General features: G+C 51.8%; 1 protein-coding gene across 5 annotated transcripts; it reads right to left on the reverse strand.

Moving 5' to 3' along the window:
• Positions 1-3: 3 nt before the first annotated feature.
• On the reverse strand, positions 4-25,641 carry LOC116945442 (uncharacterized). Of its 5 annotated transcripts, none has more exons than XM_076069472.1 (7): positions 25,356-25,641; positions 16,240-16,846; positions 14,813-14,908; positions 13,044-13,277; positions 11,604-11,626; positions 9,820-9,965; positions 4-9,574 (listed from the first exon to the last, which is right to left on the reverse strand). In XM_076069472.1, the coding sequence occupies exons 2-7, from the start codon at positions 16,810-16,812 to the stop codon at positions 8,844-8,846; spliced, it is 1,803 nt and encodes a 600-aa protein (XP_075925587.1). In that variant the 5' UTR covers positions 16,813-16,846; positions 25,356-25,641; the 3' UTR covers positions 4-8,843. The 5 variants fall into 5 exon arrangements, with proteins under 5 accessions (XP_075925587.1, XP_075925585.1, XP_075925583.1 ...); XM_076069470.1 differs by having other exon boundaries at positions 16,240-16,895; positions 25,478-25,640; XM_076069468.1 differs by having other exon boundaries at positions 16,240-16,895; positions 25,356-25,640.
• Between the last annotated feature and the right edge of the window lie 2,347 nt (positions 25,642-27,988).

The following is a 27,988-nucleotide window of genomic DNA, read 5'->3' on the forward strand; positions in this document are numbered from 1 at the left end:
CAGTCGGCGCATGTAAATGTTTTATTTATATTTCAGGACAAGATGTAACCGGTTGAATTCATTCGATGCGGGGGGGGGCATTTTCTGCTTTGTTGTTGTTTTGTGGGGGGAGGTCAACCCGCCCCCTGCACCCCCAGGGCATCCCTACAGAAGACACCGTGTTACTGGAGAATCGCGACAGATGAGCCAGCCACAGCTTTGCGTAAACCACATTAATACATGCACAGTTTCTCAGAAAGCCGCTCGGTAAATCACAACCACTCCCAAACACCGAGGCCAAGCAAAAGCCACACAAACACAAGAACCATCCCCGCCACACAAACACAAGAACCATCCCCGCCACACAAACACAAGAACCATCCTCGCCACACAAACACAAGAACCATCACCGCCACACAAACACAAGAAACATCCCCGCCACACAAACACAAGAACCATCCCCGCCACACAAACACAAGAACCATCCCCGCCTCTCTGGACACACCGTGGCAGCCTTCAGAGGTGCTCGCTAACAGCACTTTGCCCAACAGTCGCACACATCCTGATCACACACACGTACTGATCACACACACGTACTGATCACACACATACTGATCACACACACGTACTGATCACACACGTACTGATCACACATCCTGATCACACACGTACCGATCACACACGTACTGATCACACACACGTACTGATCACACACGTACTGATCACACACATGTACTGATCACACACATGTACTGATCACACACGTACCAATTACACATGACTGATCACACATCCTGATCACACACGTACAGATCACACACGTACTGATCACACATCCTGATCACACATCCTGATCACACACGTACTGATCACACACGTACTGATCACACACGTACTGATCACACACGTATCGATCACACACGTACTGATCACACATCCTGATCACACACGTACAGATCACACACGTACTGATCACACACGTACTGATCACACATCCTGATCACACACGTACTGATCACACACGTACTGATCACACGTACTGATCACACATCCTGATCACACATCCTGATCACACACGTACTGATCACACACGTACTGATCACACATCCTGATCACACACGTACTGATCACACATCCTGATCACACACGTACTGATCACACATCCTGAACACACACGTACCAATCACACACACGTACTAATCACACACGTACTGATCACACGTACTGATCACACATCCTGATCACACACGTACCAATCACACATATGTACTGATCACACACGTACTGATCACACACGTATCGATCACACACGTATCGATCACACATCCTGATCACACACTGCACATACTAAGGTCTGAAATGGTAAATGAGAGGGCGGTGCGTCCAGCACCACCGCCCGACCACCTTTGTCTCCCCAATGGTGATGTTTACACGCCGGCAAGTCCAGCTCAGTCGGCCAGTTTATTCGGGGCAAGGCCCATCGAGCCAAGATTGAAAAGAGAACAGAAACTGTGAAAGAGATCCTGACAGAGTGCCAGAGATAAGATTAGGGGGGGGGGGGTTGATTACAGTACTCGTGGTGAGTTGCATCAGGCTCGGGTCGGTGAGAGGGATAGAACTAGTGGCTAGTTGGCTAGGGTGAGTGAAAGGGCTAGAACTAGTGGCTAGTTGGCTAGGGTGAGTGAAAGGGCTAGTACTGGTAGCTAGTTGGTTATGGTTAGTAAAATGGCTAGTGGCTAGTTGGTTATGGTCAGTGAAATGGCTAGTACTGGTGGCTAGTACTGGTGGCTAGTTGGTTATGGTCAGTGAAATGGCTAGTTCTAGTGGCTAGTTGGTTAGGGTCAGTGAAATGGCTAGTACTAGTAGCGAGTTAGTTATGGTCACTAAATGGCTAGTACTAGTGGCTCGTTGGTTAGGGTCAGTGAAATGGCTCGTACTAGTGACTAGCTGGTTAGCGTTAAGGTCAATTGCATTAGCACAGTGCTCGTGGCTAGTTGGTTGGTTCGGCGGGAGGGCTTGCACGGGAGGCTCGTTTGGGACAGGGCTAAGATTCGCTTGGCTAGAATGCTGCACTTCCCAAACAGTCTAGTCACCCTCTCCATGGGTCAATGTTGCCTTTATTTTTTTAGACCGTTTTGTTTCTGACGTGGAACAGCACAATGGAAGGCAGTACCATAAAGAAACACAAGGCACTGGACGTTTGGGTGAATCGGCAGTAAAAAAAACTGTGTCAGTTGCATTGAGCCGGCAACGCAGAGAGGCTGGGTTTGAAATCAGTTTTCATCCGCCCGTGATTAAACCAGCTTCTCAAACGTGGCTTAGACTGGTCACCAATGAGTGCACGAACCTCTGTCATATTGATGTTTCCCCCGTCGCATCACCTCCCGATATAGGGCAGCGAGGTAGGTGGGTGGTTTGGAACCTCGCAAAAGTATTCCATGAAAAAAGTTAAGCCTTGGAATCGGTCATGAATGCCATTACGGCAATTGGGCTTCCCACTTTGTTTTGCTCAAACAAGAGCTATATAGACGTTGTCTTTAAATGTCTCAAAAAGAAATGACTCGAGCTTATAAAACAAATAAATCTTAATTGAACCCACCAGGTGAAATAAGAAAGAGCAAACAAAAATCCTGTCTTGTTTATTATGTGTGTGCGGTCGTGGTGCAGCGGTCAGCGTAACGCGTTGTGCACCCTAAACCCCATCGGCAGAGTTTGATTCCTGGCCCACAGCTATCATTGGTCGCGAGTGAGATCCGACCCAGTGCTGCCTACCACGCGCCCCCCACCCCAACGCCCGCTCATCAACCCACACCAAGTAGCATGAAGTATGGTCAAACAACCCCCACAGCACACAACGTGTGTATGCTGAACTTCTTTCGCACCGTACGTAGCCAACCGTGCTAATCGGAGGTGCGGGGGAAGGACAACACTAAACACAAAAAGCAGTTCTAAAGGCCTTCATCTCGCAATGAATTTGCAAAGGGTTGTTAAGTATAGACTCTCATATTAATCTATTAATAATACACGTATTTGAGCTGAAATTAATGTGAACTATCATTTTGTTGTTGTACTATTTTAAGAAGTTAACCGATTGCCCTCCATGTGAGATGGGAAAACTCAGGGTACGATTTTTAAAAAAACAAACATAACAACGTTTAACACGTAGGCTTTCTTGACCAATATTCAAAATACAGGTGTTTTTTGGTTAGATTGCATAAATGTGTCGTTAAACCCTTCACCATAAATCAGGCTGTCGCCTGATGAAGCTAGTTGTAATTATTGGCGAAACGTCGTACTCAGATTGTAAATGTTATGGATTTGCTCTTGAACACACCGGTGTGCTGTACAAGTAAAGAATTGGCATGTTCTGTTTACGTGACAAACATTACTAGTTGGCTGTGTCGGGTGGTGGCGGGTTTAACGACACATTTATATTTACGTGATCAAACCCAAAAAAACTATTATGATCGTCCGATCAAATGCAATGTTACGTTGACGCTCGCTTAAATGCCTTCAATTTACTTCCGCGCGAAAAACCAGAAATTGAAACTCGCCCACATTGATTAACAAAAACAATTGTGTTTAAATGAACAAAGTCTTGATAAACTCACGTTTTGTGTTATAGGTACAGTGCCTTGAGTAGCTCTTTGACTGGGGTTGCCCGGGATACGACAATAATATTCCCAGAATCAGAATATTTATACTGGAGGAATCCGATGAACTACAAAGCTCTTTTTCACGGATGTCCAGCGTCACGCGTGCTCACCCAGGAAAAGCCTCGACTTAGTCTCACGACTATTTTTCGGGTCACCAGTAATCGTGTCGTTCATTTAGCACGGGGGTGGGGAACGTCTGGCCCGCAGGCCGTATGAGGCCCGCGAAATCATTTGGTGTCTGGCTCTGCCAAGGTAACCGCAGGCGGGACTCGAAATTCAATAAATCTAGGAGCAAACCTGGAAAAGCAGTTGCGAATAGCAACAACATCATCAATACCAGCTAACATCGTCACACGCCTCACCAAAGAGAAGCAGTTCCAGCCATCACAAAAATGTTTGACCAAATATGACAGGCTAATTTTTAAGTTGATAATTTTGTATGGCCCGCGAATGATGTTGTATAAATATCCAAATGGCCCTTGGCAGAAAAAAGGTTCCCCGCCCCTGGTCTAGCAAAATACCGTTACGGGCTGATTATTGTTGTGCGTTGAACTTCTTTCGCACGGCACATAACCAACCTTGGTAATCGGAGGTGCGGGAAATTTCTTATAGTTTGTTTACATTTTTAATTGACATTTTAAACTCATTACAGGGATATTTATGAGAAAACCAATTAGCACGATAATTGAAGTTTCAAATAATGAGCTTTTGCCCATGATATGAGTGTTTTGCAAAAGTTCGTGCAGTTGTCGATAGCATGTTGCAAATTTCACATGTTCAGTTTCATAGTTACTTATTAAATTATTCCAAATGTGAACAGTAACAGCATTGTCCATTTATGACCGCTACAGATTGTTAAATTGCAATAATTGCAAGATATATGGCAGGCTCATGTCGAGAGAAATGGAGAACATATATAGTAATATTTTTTGGATTCCTGTAAGGACGGCAGAGTACAGAAACAACACTATTAAAAACACGTGAAATAAAATTGTATAAAGCTACTCGAAAGTAATATTGCGACAATCGTCATGTCGTGAAAAACGATTGTTTCCTATCGTGCTGTAAAAAAAGAAAAACAAATGAATTACATTGCGGCGATGCTACGGTTTACTTTGTCACGCGGACTGCGAGCTGAGCGGGTTTAACGGGATAACCGCGAGAGTCGTGGGGTAACCGCGAGAGTCGTGGGATAACAGCGAGAGTCGTGGGATAACCGCGAGAGTCGTGGGATAACCGCGAGAGTCGTGGGATAACCGCGAGAGTCGTGGGATAACCGCGAGAGTCGTGGGATAACCGCGAGAATCGTCGTGGGATAACCGCGAGAGTCGTGGGATAACCGCGAGAATCGTCGTGGGATAACCGCGAGAGTCGTGGGATAACCGCGAGAGTCGTGGGATAACCGCGAGAGTCTTGGGATAACCGCGAGAGTCGTGGGATAACCGCGAGAGTCGTCGTGGGATAACCGCGAGAGTCGTGGGATAACCGCGAGAGTCGTGGGATAACCGCGAGAGTCTTGGGATAACCGCGAGAGTCGTGGGATAACAGCGAGAGTCGTGGGATAACAGCGAGTCTCGCAATGGCCGTGGCCACTAAAATACGGCAGAGGAACGTCTTGGGGAAACATTCTGTGGGTCTTTCGGTAAAGCCACGTCGATGGAAAAAATAACAAAAATCATCAATCGTCAGAAATCGTCCTGGGGAAAGCCAAATGAACACTTTTGCGTCACTTTGAAGGAACGCACGGGGGGGGGGACATTGAGCCCGCAATGTTAAATGCCCCTCGCGTGTAAACAAAATAAGATATGGTCACTAAAAAGGTCCCCAACAACCTGATATGGCCACCGTCTAAACAAAATATATTTTATTTTTTAGTTACCAAAAAGTAACTGGGCTGCGACATGGGCACAAATACGGCAGTAGGCCCAGTGGATTCTTGAATCCATCTGTGTGGAACGTTCAGTGTGTTGCCCCCTCATATGGTTTTTCTATGGGGAGCCCAAGTTTCTTCCTCCCTAAGTGCATTTAAAAAAAATATCTTTTAAATGTTGACTCGATGAAAATAGCCCGGGTGAATGAAGGGGGCATTAGCCAGGGGGCGGGTCACCGTTTTGTTGATAAAGTCACGGCGAGCCTTCGGCGAAGGTTACGCTTGGAGCCTCTCAAAGTCAGCAGCGGGATTAAGCAGAACGATTGTTTTGACGCATCAGGCATCTCACCCCAAATTATACTGTCACGCGCGTCAGACATTGTTGTAGCCCACTCATTAGGGGCGTTAAAGTGCCCTCTGGGAGAGTAAAGGTACGAATTGAGGCCTCGATCCGCTACGTCGGGCTGGGCCGCCAAAACAGTGGCGGGTGATGACGTTTGCACGCGCCCCTCTGCTGCGATGATTTTATTCCGCCGATCATGACCATGATGTTCATACTGACTGTGATTGAGATGATAGTGAATGATGAGTATTATAACTACTACCGCGTTGACGATAAGGATGATGGTATAGTCACATAGTCACTTTAAGATGTTTTTCTTGGGCGTGCTTTTGTTTTTTTGTTTGTTGTGGTTGCACCCGATTCAAGAGCCGAATGGCTCACAGGGCTATACCAAAATTTAAAAAAACTGAAAACTGTAATCCTGGTTGCAAGTATGTTGACAATAACGATGATGATTATGATATCCGTGATGACGATGACGACCAAGATGAGCGCGATGGCGATCACGCTCACGATGGTCGGGACCGTAATGAAGATGCTAATTACCACAATCAAAATGTTGTAGTGATTGTGGCCTTAATGATGGAAGATTATGGACATTGCACACAATAGCAGCTTCTTCTTAAAAGTCTTAACCCACGCGGTTCTTGCGTCATCACTGCATAACTGTAATCTGGCAACCTCCATTCACTCTTGCCAAACGAGCAGCATCGCTCGCGCCCGATCGTCGTCCTCTTCTCCCCTGATCCCGTCACCCGAGCGATGGCGGTGTCTTCACTGTGTTGTGCGTAGCCAACCGTATTAACCGGACGTTATCTCTCCAGCCATCCTGTGCTGTCCTTGGCAGTGATTAATCGACGTTCGCGGGTTGGGCCGGTCCATGCCGCGATGTTATCGAGCCAGTTCTTACCCGGCGTGTCTCGCTGTCTTTTGCCATCGGCCGTCCCCTATCCGATGGCCTTGGCTGGGATCTGACAAATGTCGTGGTAAGCCCACACCAATTCAGATTTCTAATTTTTTAAATGACAGACAACAGGCGTTCACGCTCGCCAACCTCTCCGTTTTCCCTTACTCGTCGGACCTCTTTGTTTTGATAGTTTCCTGAATGGGGACATGCGGACGTTTGCAACAGAAAAGACTTTCCATCGCCTCCATCAATCTGCGTGTCTGATGTTGATGACCACCATTCAAATCCGCGCATGAAAGATATAACGAAGAGGGCACCTAGGAACGATGTATTTCGGTGACGATGGAGGTGTTTGCATCTCTCCAGGCTCACGATGTTAACTAAAACCAGTAGATCTTCCCACCGACCGTATCCTTTGATGCGAGGTATTTCAACGATGTCGTTTTTGTCCCGAGTTCGTCGTCCGCCCGCGTCATGGTGCCGCGTGCACCTCGATCGCACACGTGCGCGCACTCACGCACACTCACACTCACGTGCACACTCACGCACACTCACACTCACGTGCGCGCACTCACGCACACTCACACTCACGTGCACACTCACGCACACTCACACTCACGTGCACACTCACGCACACTCACACTCACGTGCACACTCACGCACACTCACACTCACGTGCACACTCACGCACACTCACACTCACGTGCACACTCACGCACACTCACGCACACTCACACTCACGTGCACACTCACGCACACTCACACTCACACACGCGCACACTCACGCACGCACGCGCGTGCACACTCACACACGCGCACACTCACGCACGCGCACACTCACGCACGCGCACACTCACGCACACTCACACTCACGCACACTCACACTCACGCACACTCACACTCACGCACACTCACTCACACGCACGCACGCGCGTGCACACTCACACTCACGCACGTGCACGCCGCCGTCTCTCGACTCTCCGCCGGTCTCCATCTCGTGCTTGGACGAGGGGGTTGCGGCGTAAGTCGTTGATGTCGGCTCCTCCGGATCTTTTGTAGGTCGCCCCCGCTGCGGTTCACCGATCGCCATGCGGTACCTCGCCGCGATGGGCGCTCGATAGGGGTCGAGTAAGCGCCGGCGAGACGGAGCGGGCGTCGCCATCTCATGCAAGAGCCGCTGCACGCCACTTGGCCAGCAGACGCGCTCCTCACATTCAGGATCTTTATTTCGACTGGAAGAGGAGGAATTCGATGAGCTATGAAACTTATTTTTCACAGATGCCCAGCAGGGGCACGAGGTCAGCGAGTTTCAACAACAAACAACATTCAAGTAGGAGGCTTCTGCCGTGCTGGTGATGCTTTCGGAAGGTTATTGCTGCCCCGTGTTGATCCGCAGTGCTATTTGTCAGACTCTGCCAAAAGGATTCGAAGCGATCGAATCACGGTGTCGGACTCCGCGTGATGTTTCCACACGAGGTGCAGAGATTAAACATCTGCTCTGCGGAGCTCTGCGCTTCTCCACAAACTTGCTTCATGTTTCTTTATTTAGAGCTTCGCGTGTTGCTTTGAGTTCAATATTCTTTGGAATAATGCTTGACTGATGGTGGCTGATGAGGCTCGTTTTCTTCATACTTATGCCGCCATCTGTAAGTGTTAGTTTTTCGTAGTATTATTATTGATTGCATCCATTGATTTAGCCATGTTCCTCATTCCCAGCTGTTATTTTGCTATTTTGTAAGTAAATCACTGCTACAGTCTCCCTCCCTGTTGAAATAATTATCCTGGGACGTCAATTCCTGCTCATTTGCCCATTTTCGGGGACCTAATTTCCTCTTCAGCTTCTTCCCTTTGCAACTTCACTCGCTTGAACTTCATCATCGCCGCTTAATATCGACTGCATGCAGCTTGATTTAGCAACCGTATGCTTCATTAAAATATTCCATCCATCTCTGTCCATCCTCCCGTTTCTGTCAAGACGTTTCCATTTTCTCCCACCCATCCCATCCATTGCTGTGTTTAAAATCTGGAGAAAGATGGACCACGAAGCGCTGGAACCCTGAGCCCGAGACCCCTCACCTCTCACCTACGCTAGACGATGGCAAAAGACGCGTCTTCGCCGGCGGAGAATGTGATGTTGACAGGCTGCGTGAAGACAGCGTGGTGCGTGTAGAGGCTCGCCATCGTGTACCCATTGTAGAAGGCCACGGTGCCGCCCTCATAGTCCAAGTACACCCCGATGGTGAGAAGGCTCGAAGGTCCCAGTGGTCCAGTCTCTACCAACTGCTGCTGCTGCTGCTGTTGCTGATTCTGCCGCTGTTGCGGGTTCTGCTGGGGCGGCTGCGGCTGCTGCTGCTGCTGCCGCCGGCGCCGCTGATCGCCCGTGAGGAACTGCGTCTCGTCCCACAGCAAGAGGCAGCAGACCCCCGCCCCGGGAGCGGGGTCCGCCGGGCCGAGGGGACTCTGCGGAGCCCCCTCCCGTCGCTCCGCGGGGCCCTCGCCCGTGTGCACGCACACGCGGCAAGACGTGCTCACGCACGCCTCCACCTCCACGTAGTGGCGCCCAGAGCGGACCCCGCGCAGGGCGCTCGCCACGCGCCCGCCGGGGAACGGGGACGGCGGCGCCGCGGCGGGGACCCGGCGCGGGGAGGCGCTCCGGGACGGCCCCGCGAAGTCCGCCTCCAGGTCGGGGTCGGGGTCGGGGTCGGGGTCGTGCCGCGTCACGGCGAGATCTTTCGGGGGCCCCGGCGAGGAAGGGAAGGCGGGCGGCGAGGACGGCTCGCGGAAAGCCGAGTCCGGTTCCGGCTCCGTGTCTTTGTCATCTGCACGCACGCGGGCAAAGATCGAGGTTCCCCCGTATAGACTCGCGCTGCTGAGGCGAGCGTCGACGCACGGGACGGCGATGCGGCGCGATTGGCGCACGGGACGACGCCGCCGTCGCACGCGACATCGGCGAGCGCGCAACTTTGAACGCGGCGTCACCGCGCCCTCTGGGCTCGTCCGTCGCAGGCGATGTCGCAGCGGACACGAGGCAGCGGAGGGAGCGTTGAGGAACGTGGCGACTCACACATGAAGACCGGCCGCAGGCCGTGCCACTCGTCCAGCCGGCGCGTGAAGGTGCTGATCCTCTCGGCCACGATGCGCACCTTGACCTTGTTGAAGCGCGCCTCCCCAGTGTCCACTTCCAGCGGAGCTCCCAGCGCCGCGTCCACCCTGCAGCGGGGAGCAAAGGAGAGGGCTCATCACGAATACGTCTCGCAATTAAACTAAACGATTAACTATTTCTATTTGACCAGGTAAGGCCCACTGAGCTACGTCGCTCTTTTTTCAGAAGCGACCTGGCCAGAAATGATAGCTTAACCAAGTGGATTACCACGTGGAAATGTATAGCAGCCAAATGCTCTAAACACATGTTGATTCTAAATGTGGAGGGAAAAACTGGAGGACCCGGAGAAAAATCCACGCCACCACGTGGAGAACATGAAAACTCCAAATATACAGCAGGCGTCAGGGTCCGGATCTAACCCACGACCTCGTGTATACCAGGCGAGGTAGTTAACATCTCTCCACCATGGCACAATTAAACCAATTACACTGCAGCAAGCCTGATGAAATGCTGCGTGTAGACTTTGCTCGTACTGAATCGATGCTATCGAGGTTGTGTGCAAGCCAGAAAGCTGTGGGTCCGATGGGTTGTGTTATATTTGTCCTTGAAAGATCTGTGCAAGGTCGTGGTGACGTTACCGCCACTTAGTGGCGAATGGCGGTTGTTGTTATATTTGTAACTATTCATTTGGAGAGGCAGATATATGGAGACAAATTGTCTACTCATCTTCTTATTTATATTATTCTCCACGACGCTCAGGGTTATTTTGTGTTGATCACGCGTCAAGCGCATATCACCAGACCTCCGTGTAGCGTGACCACATCAAGTCCATCGCCTATCGGCTTTCCGGATCACTATTACCCAGCAGCATTCAAGCACGTAGACTCTGGACCGGTTTCGACCTTCTGGGTCTCATCAGCAGAATCAGACTTGTTAGACAAATGCAGCTGGCTTGCCAGACGTTATTGGCAAGAGCACTCCATCTAAACAATGGACGCCCTGTTTGTTGCAACAAGCGGCATCGTATGCAAGGCCGTCAATATGCGTTGTTGTGAGGCATTATTCTTACACATTGCTTCAGTTTCTAGCAACTTCTAAGTCTAAAGTCGAGATTAGTTTCGCCAGGAAAGGGATCGGGTAAGTTAGAGCTGTGGAGGAGGGTGATGATTGGATGGCCACAATTAGCCTCCGGAGTCACCCAGTAACCCCTCCAATTATCCTTTGAAGAGAGGGCGGATGAACCCACAGGGGGTGGGGGGGGGGGGGGCTGGTGGGGGGGAGGGCTGGTGGGGGGGTGTGGGTAGGGGAGAGTGATGCAAGAGCACACACACACACGTACCTCTATACGCACACACACACGCGCACCTTTCTACACACACACACACGCGTACCTTTCTACACACACACACGCACGCACCTTTATACACGCATGCACATGCGTACCTTTCTACACACACACACACGCGTACCTTTCTACACACACACACGCACGCACCTTTATACACACACACACGCACACGCGTACCTTTCTACACACACATGCGCACCTTTCTACACACACACGCACGCACCTTTATACACACACGCACGCACACGCGCACCTTTCTACACACACGCGCACCTTTCTACACACACACGCGCACCTTTCTACACACACACGCACCTTTATACACACACACACACGCACGTACCTTTATACGCACACACGCGCGTACCTTCCCACACACGCACACACACACGCGTACCTTTCTACGCTGCAGCTGTGAACCTGCGTGGATGAAACAAAAACAAAAACGTGCAAAAGGTTAGAACTAATAAAGTTATTTTATTTATGCAATAAAATGTTGAATTATATATCGGCGAAACGAGACCGCCCCTCAAGACGCTGTGCGGCGACACTGGGTGGATTTATTTGATCGAGAAGCAGGCGGCCCTGGGCAGAAGATCAGGGCTTGAGCCTGGACTGGAGCTGGGGCAGAAGAGTCGACAGCACGGACGGCTGGCTTCATGTCATCGATGTCAACCTCAACGTGTTACCACTTCAAACCCTCTGCGGCATCTCCTGCGTACATAAATCGGCACGTTAAAGCAAATGATTCGTGTGTATCTGTTGTGCCCATATACGATACAACTATTCGCTATGCAAACCTATCGATGACACAACCCTCTGGGAATTAGTAATTTCAACAGCATTGATTGAGTACCGTACACGCGAACTTGGACCAGTTTCATCAGCAGAGGCAGGCTTGCTTGAATCAATGCTGGTGAACTGCAAGATGCATTAGAGGCAAGGTCCCCCTTTCTAAGACACGTGTACTAGTTTGACGCAAAATTATATCAAACGTGACTTAAAATATCCACGAGTGTCATTGTAGAAAGTGCTGAGATTGTATCGTGGGTCGAGTTCAAGCCTCGAGTTTCAGGTTTATTTTGTTTGACGAGGAGAGAACTCAAGAGATTAGCATCGTCTCATTTGGACCGGTGGCAGGGTCGAGGGTGTGTGGATGGCGTGGGGAGCGGTGGCCCAGTGGTTAGCGCACTGCGCAACGAAACTCAGCTACCCGGTGCTCGATTCCTACTCACGACCAATAAAGGTGGTAATATTTGTAGCTGTTCTGGGCCTCTCCTGGGACGACTCAACCTTAGATGAGCACCTGGTTCAGTACGTGACGTCATCATTTGGGAGACAAAGGCAAAGCGGGTGTGGCGTCGGTCACCCACCTTCTCGTGTGCTGTCGCCGCCCTTCGTAGGGTTTCAATATAACGACACTTGCCCCCAACAGTTGGTTAAGCCAATACGGGGGATCTTTATCTTTGTTGTATTTTTTTTGTGAGGCACGGTGGTGGTGAGATCAGGGCGCCACAGTGGCTAGGAGATGTTAACTACCTCGCCTGGTATGCAGGAGGTCGTCGGTTTGGTCCCGACCCTGACACCTGCTGTAAATTTGGAATATGTATGTTCTCCCCATGGCCACGTGGATTTTTCTCTGGGTCCTCCGGTTTTTCCCTCCACATTTAGAATCAACGTGCGTTCAAAGCATTTGGCTGCTATAAGTTTCCACACGATAGGCCACTTCGTTGATCTATCATTTGTGGCCAGGGCACTTCTGGATAAGAGCGCCATAGCTCAGCGGGCCTTCGCTCGTAAAGTAAATAAAAATAGTTCTCTGATCTCTGCCGCTCGCCTGCACAAATTCGAAGGGGTCGGCGATTTGAAGCAGCCTGGACACCTCCAGCTGAGCCTTGTCCAGGGCGTCCGCCTGTGCCCGGAGGCGCCACTCGGCCCGGCGCACCCCACCCAGCGCGCGCTTCTCCTCGCCGCGGAAGAAGCGCAGAGCCGCCGCCTCGTCCGCCGCCAGGAGACGCCTCATGCGGGAGAAGGCCCTCCGGCAGCCGGCCTGCAGGGCGCCGCTTGCCTGCTGCGCACGCAAACAGAGGCCAAGGTGTGGTCCTCCCGCTACCGCACGTGTAGCCTTGAACAGACTGTTGGGGCAGGCGGTGCACCTATGAAAGGCCGGGACAGTGCGTGAAGCGGTGGGTTGGCCAGCGCTACGCCCGGTCGCATTTGTCTCACGAGTGACGATGTTTACCGCACACTGCACCAGGTACTCAATTGAGACTGAGTCGACCTACAAAGACAAAGATCCCCCGCATAGCCTAAAGCAGACGTTTGGGGCAAGTGCAGTTAGCGAGCATCTTTGAAGGCCGGCAGGGCACACGAGAGGGTGGGTGGCCAGCGCCACGCCCTAACCCCTCTGTCTCACGAGTGACGATGTTTACTACACACCGCACCAGGCACTCATTTACACACACGCGCGACCTACACACGCGCGCGCAAAATGCAACATACACGCAGGTACATGCGTGCATCATCATTATCCACTATGATCTATCCACTGCTGGATGAAGGCTCCCTCGTTACGGTCACGCGATGTCAAAATCCACCTCGCGCCCGCGCTCGTTCCTCACTCATTCTCGTTCCTCACTCATTCACGTTCCTCACTCATTCACGCTCCTCACTCATTCACGTTCCTCACTCATTCACGCTCCTCACTCATTCACGTTCCTCACTCATTCACGCTCCTCACTCATTCTCGTTCCTCACTCATTCTCGTTCCTCACTCATTCACGCCACTCCCGGCGGAAGGTCTCGCCACAAGAGTGCTCTAGGGAGCCCCTTTGACAGGGCACTTTGGCCTAGTCCTCCATGCTGGACGTGGTACCCACACTTCACCCCTCCAAAGGCGACCTGCCAATCGACTAACTCTTCAGAACATTATGCAAGTGCTTACTTAAATCGACGGGGCGAGGGTGGTATTTTAATGGGATGCTGGATGATGCGTCTTTCCGAAACCGTTTAACAGTTTTAAAGAAAAGGGCATTTTTTGTTCATGACTACGTGGGTGCGGGGCCAAATGTCACGGCTTGAAACATTTTTAAGCGATAAATGCACGTGAAGCCAACAGTCAGACGAACTGCGTTAATGCTGGCCCTGTGGCACGCAAACCAAATGTCATATTCGCTTTCTGATGTCAGTCGAGCCCGCACGAGGGCCAGAACCAGTTCATGATTAAAGTTTAGAAAAGTCAACCTCATGAAGGGAAAAAGAGAAACGCCGCAGATCCAATGGATGGGATGAGATTGAAATTCGCGTGCACGGTTTGATTATTTGTTGGTTTGTATCTTGACTTAAAGCTTTCGTGACTGCAGGAATTCATATCGAAACGTCTTAGTTTTTGGTTATTTTCTCTGAACCTATCTACGTTGTTGGTTTGTGTTTGACACGTGCAGGTGCACACCCCCTCCCGATCGCCTTTGTCTCCCCCAAGTGCCGACGCTCACACACACGGGCACCAGGCACTCAGGAGCGGTTCGGACAGCACTCGTCGGATTGGCGGTGTGGTGCGCTAACCACCGCGCCACCGCTCCTCTCGTCCCACACGTGCGCTCTCACCTCCACCACGGTGAAGAGCTCCCGGGTGCGCCGGATCGCGTCCTCTGTCTCTCCGCGTCTCGCTCTCAGCCTCTTCAACTTCTCTTTGTAGAAATCCTTTTGTACATCAGTCGGTGGAGACACACGGTAAACAAAACAAATACGTGACATTGTGTAAACTATAAACGGATGAGCGGTGAGGCTCATGTGAGTTTATGATTGGTGAGCGGTGAGGGTCACATGGTGAAGGTGGCAGCCCCTGCCCGTCTGTCGCCACCGCCTACTTTTACATGACCACGCCTACTTTTACATGACCACGCCCATTCATCCACTAGCACCGCGCGGTGCAGCAGGATAAAATGAATCCTCGACAGAATGAATGATAAATGATGTTCATGTTTTAGGCCCATGTATGGAGTCATTGGGCGTGGCTGTATCCATATATTAAAGGAATACTGGGACGGGAATCGACCAATTTTTTCACGAGAAGTGCTCGAGCATGGATCAAGCTGTGACATTTTGAATAAAAACATTTAACGGTGAAGTGATTCCTGTCACATAATTGGTAGATCAAAAAGCACCCATATTAGGCCGCCCTTTGACGCTCATTGGCTTTCTTCCGCGTTTTAGGCGAGCGGATCCCAACGCCCTACCACGCTGCCAACTGCTCATGGCCACGCCCACTGCCCAGGTAGCGCCGCCCACTGCCCAGGTAGCGTCGTCCACTGCCCAGGTAGCCACGCCCACTGCCCAGGTAGCGTCGTCCACTGCCCAGGTAGCCACGCCCACTGCCCAGGTAGCGTCGTTCACTGCCCAGGTAGCCACGCCCACTGCCCAGGTAGCGTCGTCCACTGCCCAGGTAGCCACGCCCACTGCCCAGGTTGCGTCGTCCACTGCCCAGGTAGCCACGCCCACTGCCCAGGTATCCACGCACCCTGTGCTCATCGAAGGCTCTGTATATGAAGAAAAACGAATTGGGGAAGGGGCCCTTTCAATCTATATGATGCCAGTGAGATGGCAGATGAGATAGGCAGCGTAGATGAGAGAGATTAATTGGCTTACGTTAATTAGCCACGATTGATTACTAGAATCTGAACAGCAGCTGGCATTTCATGCACCCGTAAATATCATTTGAGAGCGCCCCCCTCCCCCCACCGAGTTCCATGGGACCGTGAGAGCGTTTACCTGCCTTGCTTGTAGCACAGCAAGCGGGGAGGACCACACAGCGGATGAACGACCGCCCAATGAAATGAATGCCCTTCACATACACTGTACAGCGCTCCCAGTCGGTCCCTAATCTTGAGTGTGTATCGCTCCGGGTTTGTTAACACGGTGTTTGCTGTCGTCCCCCCCCCCCCACTGTTCAGAATCTACTTTGTATTCTGGGCTCTTGAATAACAACACAAAAACGAATGCCCATCACCATGCCCATCATCATCATCACGTACGACGAGGTGAGCGAACTCCTGGCGCACGTCCGTGACGTGATGTCTCGAGTGCGCGCCCACGATTGCGCACGCCGTGCACACGCAGGCGCGGTCGTCCCTGCAGAAGAGGCGCAGCTTCTTCCCGTGCAGGGAGCATCGCCTGGGGCCCACACCGCCGACACCGCCGCCGGCGGCCCCGCGGCCTCCCGTCGCGTCCTCCGTGGTGCCGCCGGGCCACGTGTCGCACTGCCCGATCTTCTGGTACGGAGCCGCCTCCAGGTGCTCCACGAGGCGCGACACCAGCACGTTTTTACGCAGCGGGGGCTTCACGGGGAACTCGGCCCGGCACTGCGGACATGACATGTGCGCGCCGCGTCCGGGGTGGCGCAGCCAGCGGCCGAGTCGCGGAGTGCCGCCCGGCAAGGAGGAGGACGAGGGGGTGATGGTGGCTGCCCAACAGCCCTCCACGCAGTCGAGGCAGAAGGTGTGCCCGCACGGCAAAGTGACTGGCTCCGTGAACACGTGGAGACACACGCAGCAACGCAGCTCCGACTCGAGGCCACCACCGCCGCCGCCGCCGCTCAGAAACGACATGGCCCGTTCGGGTTGGATTCCGGGTTCAGGAGTTCTGCGAGAGGCGGCGGGGAAGATGGATGGATGGAAGGATGGAGGAGTGGCTGTGCAAGGTATGGATGACAAGGTATGGATGACGATGACATGCGAGATGATGATGACATGCATGGTGGTGGTGATGGTGACGGTGTCGGGAGCAATAGTTTGCAGGGAATTAGGGAGGGAGGCAGACGACCAAAATGTTGATATGTTTGATACGTGTGTGTATTCGCACGTATTAACTTATAACTACATACTGTAATAGGAATAATGTGCATTCCTTAGATAGTCTACTGCTACACGAAGATCTTCCCACGTCGTGTCCGTCGTTGTTTGACCATACTTCACCACGATTCTCTGTGCGGGTTTTTGAAGGGGTGGGTGCTGTAGGACCGGTTTAGCTGTCGCCCGCCAATGATGTCAGACATGGCTGGGAATCTAACTCAGGTAATCGAGTGCATAGACAGGAAATAACTCACAGAGTCTCGAGACTTTGTTTCGTGAGTGTCCCGCACTGGGATGTTTGGCCAATTCCGCGAGTCCATGCTTTGTCACGTGACGGCAAACTTCGGTAGGGATGAGGACGGCGTGGGGAGGAGGCTTCCACTAAAGCAGTGGATTACACAATCCACGTCGCTTCAACACCGGAGTTGATTTCATCGCTCCGTCTCCTCCCGGGGGATCGTCCGTTCATTCGACTACCGTTCCATGACCAATCTCGTACGCCCAGCCCCTTCCCACAACACGGCCAGCGTGGAAGAGTAGGCCAAATACCCCTCCTGGAGGGGTTTCTCTAGAGTCGCCCCGAGTCGCCCCGAGTCGCCCCGAGTCGCCCCGAGTCACCGCGAGTCACCCCGAGTCGCCCCGAGTCGCCCCGAGTCACCCCGCGGCGACTCGGGGCGGGGTGGGGCGGCCTCTGGCGTCGCGAACGCTCGCAGGTCCCCATCGGTGCCACGCCGCCCACGTTCCACTGGAAACGGTTAACCGGTTCCTCGCTTTTGGAACCGGTGATCAGTTCTGAAACGGTTACCGGTTTTTCGCGGTTGTCGTTTAACATCTCTCATATGTATGTGGGGGTGGCGGGGGGGGGGGGAGACCGAATTGAGTTGTTCCTATATTGCTTTTTGATCGTGGCAGGCAAGACAACGGCGAACAACGTTGGCTTTGTGTGGGTAACAATAGCCTTCCTTTGTCACTGTGGGGGACGTGAAGACAACGGGGAGCGGTGGCGCAGCGGTTAGCGCGCTGCTCTACAAACTAAGCCCAACCGAGTTCAATTCCCGCTCACGGCCACCAACACCAGTGGCGATTATCTGAACCGGTCCTGGACCTCCCCTTAGGTTGACTCGGCCTCGAATGAGTACCTGGTGCGGTGTGGAAAAACATCGCCACGAGGAAGACAAAGGCGGCCGAGGGTGGTGCTCGCCACTCATCCCCCTCGAGTAACGTTCCGGCCTTCATAGGTGCTACTCCTCGCTAATAGCACTTGACCCAACGCTATACGGGGGATATTTGTCTTTGGTGTAAGTACAACCGTATTCTCAGGATTATCTAACGCCCCCCCCCACCGCGCCTCCAATTTTGTGGTGCGTCTTATAATCCAAATTTGTATTTTGTTAATGACATGGGCCACAAGTTGCGAGGTGCGTCTTACATTTTGAATTGCCTTATACACCGGGGAATACGGTAATGAAAGTAATCACTGTACTGTGCCCAGGGAAGCGTCAATTGTGTCAAATCAGAAACTCCCCTGCGCGGGTCGTGGGTTATTTTTGACCATACTTCACCAGGCTGGTCCGCGCGGGTTGGTGGAGGCGGGACGCATCGACGTGGCAGCATGTACGTGTGTACGTTGAACTTATTTCGCACCGTACGAAGCCGACCGTGCTATTTGGAGGTGGGTAGGAGGACATTAAAACATTTATTTTCTCTGCAGGCCATTGACGACCTTGTGGTTTAAATGAATTGTGGTCACCCAGGCCTAACCGTGGTTGGCAGAAGTCGCCCCGGTCATACATCATTAACTCAACTGGTTGGAGCCACATCGCAACTTCGCTAAAGAAAAAAGCATGTACTATAACTGGTATTCGCCAAACCATCCCAAAGCTAGAATAAATACCTATAAATATACTCAATGGGAAACACGCAGCAGCAGCAGCAACATCGCAGCAACATCGCACCCGACTGCGAGCACGTGGCAGGACCATACTGAAAATAAGACTTGATACTCCCAGCGAGGCTTTCCCAGAACAACCGAGCGTAGTGGTGACAGAACAACCGTGAATCTACTGCAGGCTACACGTGTATGTTGATACACAGCGCCTTCGCGATATTACGGCTCGATAAGAATGATGCAAATAACAAATATAACTTGGTTATAAGCCTCCCCAGCCAACGTGGTTTACCTCTTTAGAATTCACAGGCTGCTATCAATTTCCCGTCATCAGCTGTAGCTATTGGGCTATTTAGGATCTCTGCATTGGTCGCTCCCATCAGCCTGACGCCGCCAATAAGCAACCTCACGCGCCTGCGGGAACCGGTCCCGCCACAAACGATCTGCCAAGCAAAGCGAGGCGCTGTATTGCATTAAAGAGATCCGTCGAATAACAATGAGACTCTGCAGTTGAAAAGAGGGAACGGTGAAATCACGCGACGCTATTAAACGTCTACCCACAGTACGCACGCGACGTTTTCAAAGAGTCAGAGGACTTCCCGCACGGGGTGACCCACGGGGTGACCCGCGGGGTGCGCTTTGCATTCGCATTGCAGCTTGCGATTTACAGACGCGGCGTCGAAATGCGTCATCAGACACAGTGGACTCATTTATTCACTTTTAGAGAGGGGGAGGGAGGCAGTCACATGGAGATGGGAAAAAAAGGAAGGGCTTGAGGCTGGGGGAAGTGAATTCCAGACTCTTGGGTGCAGCAAAGGAAAATTGGTGGTCTACCTCTACTGAGCGGAGAGGAGAGTGCGTGAAGGGGAGTTGGGTGAGACGAGAGAGGGGAGATGTAGGTGAGCGCCTGGAGGGGAGTAGAGTGAAGAGAGAGGGTGGAGGGTGCGTGGAGGCGAGTATTTTGAGACGAGGGGAAAATGTAGGTAGGAGCGAGTTCACGGAGCATCTTTGAGAAGGGCGAATACCATCTTGAAATGACTCCAAGATTGGATTGAAACGCAGTGGAGTGATTGGGGTTACTGGAGACACGTGGTCTTGGTTACGGTTGTGGGTGAGGAGTCTGACAGAAGGAAACATTTTGCACCACGTGGAGTTTAATGGGAGATTAGGGATTTGAGGACGCAGTAAAGGAGAGTTTTCATGAAGCTAAATATATTACGAATACCACGAGATGGAACATATCCTTTGTTTTTTTTTTCGGTAAAGTCACGTAGGTTAAATAAAATAAATGAAACCAACTAAATTAAATAACGACTTTTCGGAGGCAACACAAGCTTCCGTCTTCAGGTGGAAACCGTCACAGCAAAATAGCTGTATCAAGTGAAGAGAGCTCTAAGAGACCCGAGATTATATACAGGTTAAGGGGGGGGAGCCAGGAAGAGCTGTGGGGGAGCTAAGTTAAGCCGCCTTTTGTTATGCTGCAGGGGGTTAGGGGGACGGAAAGGCGATGGCGAGCGGTTGTCGAAAACGAGCGCGACCAACTGGAAGAAATGTCAATTATAAGGCAGCTAAAGTCGACCTAGGGGAGGGCTATAGTTTGACTTGGTTGATGACATCTTTCCAATGATTGCTCAATTTAACCTGTATATAATGTCGGGTCTCTTAGAGCTCTCTTCACTTCATACAACAATTTTGCTGTGACGGTTTCCACCTGAAGACGGAAGCTTGTGTTTCCTCCAAAACGTCGTGATTTAATTAAGTTTTCATTTATTTTACTTTACCTACGTGACTTTACCGAAAAAAAAAACAAAGAGTATGAATCATTGCAGTCACGAAAGCTTCAAATCTAGAATGGAACATATAGTTTGCAAGGGTGTGCTACTGTTGTCCAAGGGTGTTGAGCGACACGTGCAGACCAAACGCGCTACGGGAGAGTTGCAACTTTTATTTTGAAACTGTGCACTGTCTGATTCTGGGCGTTGGTGAAGTGAAACTGTTGTGAAGGTATTGGTGACAGCAGGTGTGACAGACAGCCTCGAGCTTTCGTCTTTGCGAGTGATGATGGCTCCATGTCGATCGTGTAACAAAAACGCAACGTGTCAGCACAACACGGCGTGGGCCTGTGCGATCATTTATCTTTTAATTGTTTCCTGCAAAACAATAAATATAGAAAAGGCACCTTCCTATTTGTGCGCGTCTTTAAAACAAATATATATTTAAAAAAAATCACGATTCCTTGGCACGGGTCCAAAGTCCCAACGCGTTAAGCGATCGGAAAAAAACGGTACTTGAAGTATAATTTAAGAGTGTGACGCGGTTTCGCGAGAGTCAGCGAGGTTATTGTTCGAATAGTTTTGGGTAAAGAGACGCTGGGAGGGAATTACAAAGTGGAGCAGTGCGAGGGATAAGCAGATACAGAGGTGAGGTTACCTGCGGTGTGGTAGGTGAGTGAGGTGAGTCAGTGGGTGAGCGGTGGTGCAGCGGTTAGCGCGCTGCGCAACGAACCTCGCGACCCGGGTTCGATTCCCGCTCGCGAACAACACCGGTGACGTTTATCTTAACCGGTTATAGCCCTCCCCTAGGTCGACTCAGCTTCAAATGAGTACGCGGTGCGGTGTGTAAACATCGCCACTGAGGAGACAAAGGCGGTCGGGCGTGGTGCTGGCCACCCCACCCCCTCGTGTGCCCGTGCCGGCCTTCATAGGTGCTCGCTAACAGCACTTGCCCCAACTGTCTGTTACAGGCTACGCGGGGGATCTTTGTCTTTGTTGTGTTGTGACCTGCAGTTGTTTTGTTTGTTATAACGGTGTGGCAGAGACGAAACAGTCCGGTAGAAACGCGATCACACTTACACGAAGATGATTCCGTTAACCAGAAGTCCACAGAACGATGTGTGCGAGACAGTCTAGTAGACTGTCTCGAGTCATCAACACGCGTGGAGGAATCCATCGGTGACATTCACGGGAACAGGTCACCACGGTAGTAGCGACAGAAGAGCGATAAGGAAACGACTGTAGTGAACCCGGTCACCCGAGTTCGATTCCCGTTCACGGCCATTACCAGTGACGATTATCTGAGCCGATCCTGGACCTCCACTAGTTCGACTCGGCCTCAAATAAGAATCAGGTGCGTTGTGTCGGGCGTGGTGCTGTGTACCCATCTGCCTTCGTGTGCCGTGCCGGCCTTCAAAGGTGCTCGCTAACAGCACTTGACCCACCCGTCCGTGAAGGCTATACAGGGGGGGGGGGGGGCTCTTTGTCTTGTCTTGGAGTCAATCAGTGAATGCTGGATTATAAATCTACCTGGCCGCCTTTACGTTTAATTACGTGTTCAGGACAAACTCTAGACTCCTGTAACAATGAGAGACGTGACAATGTAAGGGGGGAGCGGTGGCGCAGTGGCTGGCAAACTGTGTTATGAAACGCAGGCGTTCAATTCAACTCCTGGCCGCGGCTAACATCAGTGGCGAGTCTTATTTGAACCAATGCTGCCTTCACACTTCACCAACCTGCACTGATCGGCGTCGTGAAGTATGGCAGCCTGAGTTTGATTCCCGGGCAAGGTGAAGGACGTCAGTGGCGATAGTTGTATCTGAACTCCGGCCTTGGGCTTCCCACCCACCCACCCACGTCTCCCTCCCCCCGACACTTTCACAAACCTGCGCCGGCCAGCGTGGTGAAGTATGGACAAACACTCCCATGATGATCAACACGCAGCTGTTGATCACAGGGCCGGAGTAAGCTCGTGCGGGGCCTGTAGCATGATGTTATAAAGGGGCCCTATATAAATAAAAACACACACATGAAAAAAACTAATTTTTAACTTGCATAGTAAAGTAATTGTATGTTTTCATTTTCTATACAGTCAGATAATACGACAAATCGCTAACCTTAAACAACCCAGTCGTTCATAAAAGTTGAAGGCAGTATAGTACTGTAGTAATAGAGCAAGTGCAGAACCACTGAACCGGAATTGACAGCTTGATAGCATTTAGCGCGGGGCCTTTGAATGTGCGGGCCCGTAGCTACTTGTGTTGCTACTTTTGCTGCTGGGATAATCCGGCACTGGTTGATCATCGTTACGACTTAATAACGAATCCAGGAAAGCTGGGTCCGTCTCTGCGACGGACCCAGCTTTGCGAGACGGACCCAACGATAGTCCACGCATGTGAGTATCGTCAACTCGCTAGGGATTGCGCGTGACTCGTCGCGTGTCGAGCAACACCGACAACGCATTCTGCAGATTATTAACGCGCATCAGAAAGTAAGACGCACCCCGAAATGTGTTCGTTTTGGTGATTGGTTTTCAATTGCTGCCATTTATTTCCTTCTACAAAAATGATGATGATAAGGGCGATGATGGGTGTGGTGGTAATGGTGTTAATGATGAAGATAACGATAGTGATGAAGATAACGATAATGATTAAGATAACGATAGTGATGACGTCTCCGCAAGGGATCGCTCCTCGGCCATAGGGCACCAGCACGACGCTCGGGAAAACCAGACGCACCCCCAAACACGTGCCCCGCGTCAATAAAGTTATCCAAATCTGGTCACACACGCAAACACGCAGCCACCGGATAATAATACGCACCCTCAAATGTTGCTTTTAAAATAAGTGTGGCGGTGGTGGTGGGGAGGAGGGCGTCTTATATTCCGCGGAATTCGCGAAGAGTTATGCTCATCTTAGAAAGCCTCACGGAGTCTCAGGGCTCTTCCTAGGAGGGTCCTGCTACATCGGGATGTTTGACCAACATCGCTCAAAGTGTGCTTCGCTTCACGTGGTCAGTGGCCGGAGAAACCGCACCGCGCAGATACGAGGGGATGAGACTCGCACAGGAAGAAAAGCAACGGGGGACTTCTTGAAAAATGGAACTGACCAAACAACTCGACGCGAGAGACCGATCTGAGGCTCGCAACCAAGAAGAGTCGGGATTCGGCGAGGAGCAGCCATCCCTCGAGAGAAAAAAAGAGCGCGCGTAGCCTTAATACGACACCCGCGTATGCATGTGTTCATTATTAATGGTAGCTCTTAAAAAAAAGTATGACTCGCTCATGTAAACAACACGCAAGCAGCACGTAGCGCACAGCGAAATCCGCCGAACAAAATGAACAAAAATAATTGTCGGAAAGACGCAATTGGAAAGACGATCGTCGTGTGAGCGTGCGTGGATGTCTCTCTCTCTCTCTGCGGAGGGCTGACTCGTGGCGAAGACGCGCGGTGAGCAAAAGGGACGAGCGATTTGGAGTTGCTGTCGGAGACTTTGAATTTGATATATACATTACACTTTTTTTTCATTATACCAAATGTGCACCTTACCAACAGCCGTATTCAATCAGTGAACGTCACCCGCTATGGCATGGATCGGACGGCGCGTGAACGCTGACCAAAGACAATTCCATCAAGAGCTGAAAAGACACAAACGGTACGGTGGAGATGTGGGCACCGAGAGAGAGAAACGGGACGCGCGGATCGGAGAACGGACGCGAGGTCGAGACTTCGGGGGTGGCCGTTGAGAGCGGTCGTTGGGGCTTGGGCAGACAGGCAGGTAGACAGACAGACAGGTAGACAGACAGGTAGACAGACAGGTAGACAGACAGGTAGACAGACAGGTAGACAGACAGATACGTAAACAGACAGGTAGACAGACGGGCAGGCAGACATACAGGTAGACAGACAGGTAGACGGACAGGCAGACAGGCAGACAGACGGGCAGACGGGCAGACAGGCAGATATGCAGACAGGCAGATATGCAGACAGGCAGACAGACAGACAGGTAGATAGACAGGTAGACGGACAGGCAGACAGGCAGACAGACAGACAGACAGGTAGACAGACGGGCAGGCAGACATACAGACAGACAGACAGGCAGGCAGGCAGATAGGCAGGCAGGCAGGGACACGCCAATGGCTGGCGGACGAGGCTGGCGACGGAGTGGCGGGCAAAGGAGGGGAGGAGGCGTCCAGGGGGTGACGACCACCGCGCGAGATGGAGCGACGGCGAGATCGGCTCGCGTGCAAGGAGGAGCGAGACGGATTGAAGCGTGGCGCCACCGCAAGGGACCGTATTCACACAGCAGTGGATAGAACACGACAGATGACGACGATGATTACAGTACTGCGTTGAATTTGTGCATAAGCAAAAGTTTACAAAAAATAAACACATTCCTCAATACCACTGTTATAAAAAAAACTAATATACACATAATAGGCAAATGAAGGGTTATTGCTCGAAACGTCGTCTATTACAATAACGTTGCTGCTGCTGCTTCTGTTAGTTTTTTTTATATCAATGCCTCCCCGAGCCAAGCGCCGTTGCCACATTCCTCCGCTCATCACTCACTCTTCACTCGCTGGCTGGGTTACTCACTCACCGCAACTCAAATCACTCTCGCCTCCTGGCTCGCCTCACCTGGCTATCTCACAACCTGCCCGCGACGCTGCCTCCGTCTCATCCGCGACACTTCTCAGAGAAGACGACTTTTCATCTCACGGTTGGGCTTGCTCAACGCGCACACGCACACACACACAAACCTTCAACCACGCGAGCGAGTGGCAGGTAATGCTGGTGGTTGGGTAGTCAAGCAGCGAGTGGCACAAGTCTAACACCGCCCTTTCAAGTCGATGACAGCCTGCGCTAAGCACCACCGGGCAACAGCAGCAGCAGCAGCAACAAAAAAAAGCTCCCTTCCAGGGCTGTTGGGGTGTGTTTCCCAGCAGCGCAGCTCCATTGGCGGGCAGCAACGCCCTGGCACTCCCTCCTCATTCATGATGCATGAGGCTATTGAGAAATGACGCGCTCCTTGCTCGGAAGCGAACTTGTTGCTCCTGCTGCTGATGATGTTGCTGATGATGTTGTTGGTACCCGCCCCGTGCGCGCTGCGAGAGCCCCATGAGCTGTGGTTGTGGTGGTTGTGGTGGCTGTGGTGGTTGTGGTGGCTGTGGTGGTTGTGGTTAGTGATAGGGAATGGCGGTTGATGGTTGTGTGCCGTGGTGTTGTTCGGGTATGGGGATGCTCGTAGTGTAGCTGGAGCGATGGTGCTCGTGTTTGGTGGTGGTGGTCATTGTATTGGTGGTAGTTGTGATGGTTGTAGTCGTGGTTGTTGGTGGTCGCGATGACCGATCGTGGTGAGGGTGGTGGTCGTGGTGTTTTATGGTGGTGGTATTGGTGATTATTGTAAAATGGTAATGGTGGTGTCGATGCTGGCTTTGATAATAATGCTCATACTGGTGTGTGTCGTGGTGGTAATGATGGCGGTGGTTAGAGTCATGGTAATAATCGTGGCGGAGATGCTCGTCGTGGTAATGGTTGTGGTGTTTGTGGTGCTGGTGCGCGCGGTGGTGTAGCGGTCAGCGCGCTGCGCTACGAACCCTGTGACCCGAGTTCGATTCCCGCTCACGGCCAACACCGGTGACGATTGTGTGAACCGGTCATGGGCCTCCCCTAGGTCGTCTCAGCCTCAAATGAGTACCTGGTGGGGTGTGTAAACATCGCCACTGGGGAGACAAAGGCGGCCGGGCTTGGTGCTGGCCACCCACCCCCTCGTATGCCGTGCCGGCCTTTCTAGGTGCTCGCTAACAGCACTTGCCCCAACTGTCTGCTCAGGCTATAGGGGGAACCTTTGTCTTTGTTTGGTAATGCTGATGATGGCGGTGGTGGTATTGGTTATATTGGTGGTGGTGTTTCTGGTAGTGATTTGATTGGTGATGGTTGCAGTGGTGGTGTCGGTGATGGTAGTTGCGCTGTGTAAACATCGCCATTAGGGAGACAAAGGCGGCCACCTACCCCGTCGTGTGCCTTTCCGGCCTTCAACTTACAGCACTTGCCACAACAGCATATTAAGGCTATATGGGGATCTTTGCCTTTGTATTGATGACGGTCGAGGTGAAGCACATCGCCAACAGCAATTGTAATCCAGTGTGACCTGGGACTCCCCCAAGTCGACTTCGCCCTAAACGACTTGCCAAAGAAGCGTGCCAATGTCACCACTGGAGAGACAAAACGTGCTGGTGCTCATCACTCCCCATTAGGTGGGGGCTGATCTCCCCCTCCACACTCTCCGCGAGCGGGTGGGAGCCGACGTCTGCCCCCTCCACCTCCACTCGTGCGTCCTAACCGCACGGATTACGTAATATTGTTTGACTCGCCGCGCGCGGCTGTTCAGAGTTAATTAATTATTTCCACTAAGCCGTTGTGTCAACAAACCAACGGTGCTCGGAATCAATTAATTAATCTGCGCGCTATGCTCGTGTCGCGGTCAAGCGTCCCTCTTTAATTCCCTCTTTAATTATTTATTGTATGTGCGCGCGCGTCGTGCATATACTGATTAAAGTCATCCACACACCGTCGTGTGCCGATCACTGTCCCACCGCTCTTCACACACACACACATGCACCACGCGTCACAACGTCAGTCTGTGCTAAGGGTTTATTCCCGGAGCGAATAGTGAACCCCCGTGTTTATGGTCTCTTCCAGCCAGCACCCTTCGGACAGCGCCTAACCTCCTATCACCTAGCCGTCGCAGAGTGCGTCTATCCTCCAAGCTCGAGCTGACTGCGAGCTGGGATGAATTGGCCCCCTCCCCCACGTACTGACCCACCTTTCCAGCTGCACGATGGGGGTTAGGGAAGATGCCCGCCTCGGAGACTTTGCCTGGGCAATTGTTTTCTGCTGCACCCTGCAGGCGTCCCACGGACGCTGAGGGTGGCTGGTATTCTCCGCCACTCCAGAAGAACTCTGATTCAATCTGCCCCTCCGGCTCCTTTATGTCCTCCAAAGCCCCTTAACCCCCGGGTCATATGACGTCATCCTGCGCATCCAATCGAATCCTCTTTACAGCCGTTTTGAGCGCTCTGGCCGTTGGGGGGGGGGGGGGGGGGTCGCGTCATCCCCTCCCTTCCCATTGTCTCTGTACCTGCGTTCCTCGCCGTTGACTCATCGATAACCCCCTCGCTCCCTCCAACTTAAATCAACTCTTATCTGCTTTTCCTTCCCACCCTACTGTTTACCCTGCCGCTGGGTGCTGGCTGAAGGTCCCATCCCCC

This window comes from Petromyzon marinus, chromosome 24 (assembly GCF_048934315.1).
Source record: "Petromyzon marinus isolate PM22_M1 ecotype Great Lakes invasive population chromosome 24, UKy_Petmar_22M1.pri1.0, whole genome shotgun sequence".
NCBI lineage: Eukaryota > Metazoa > Chordata > Hyperoartia > Petromyzontiformes > Petromyzontidae > Petromyzon > Petromyzon marinus.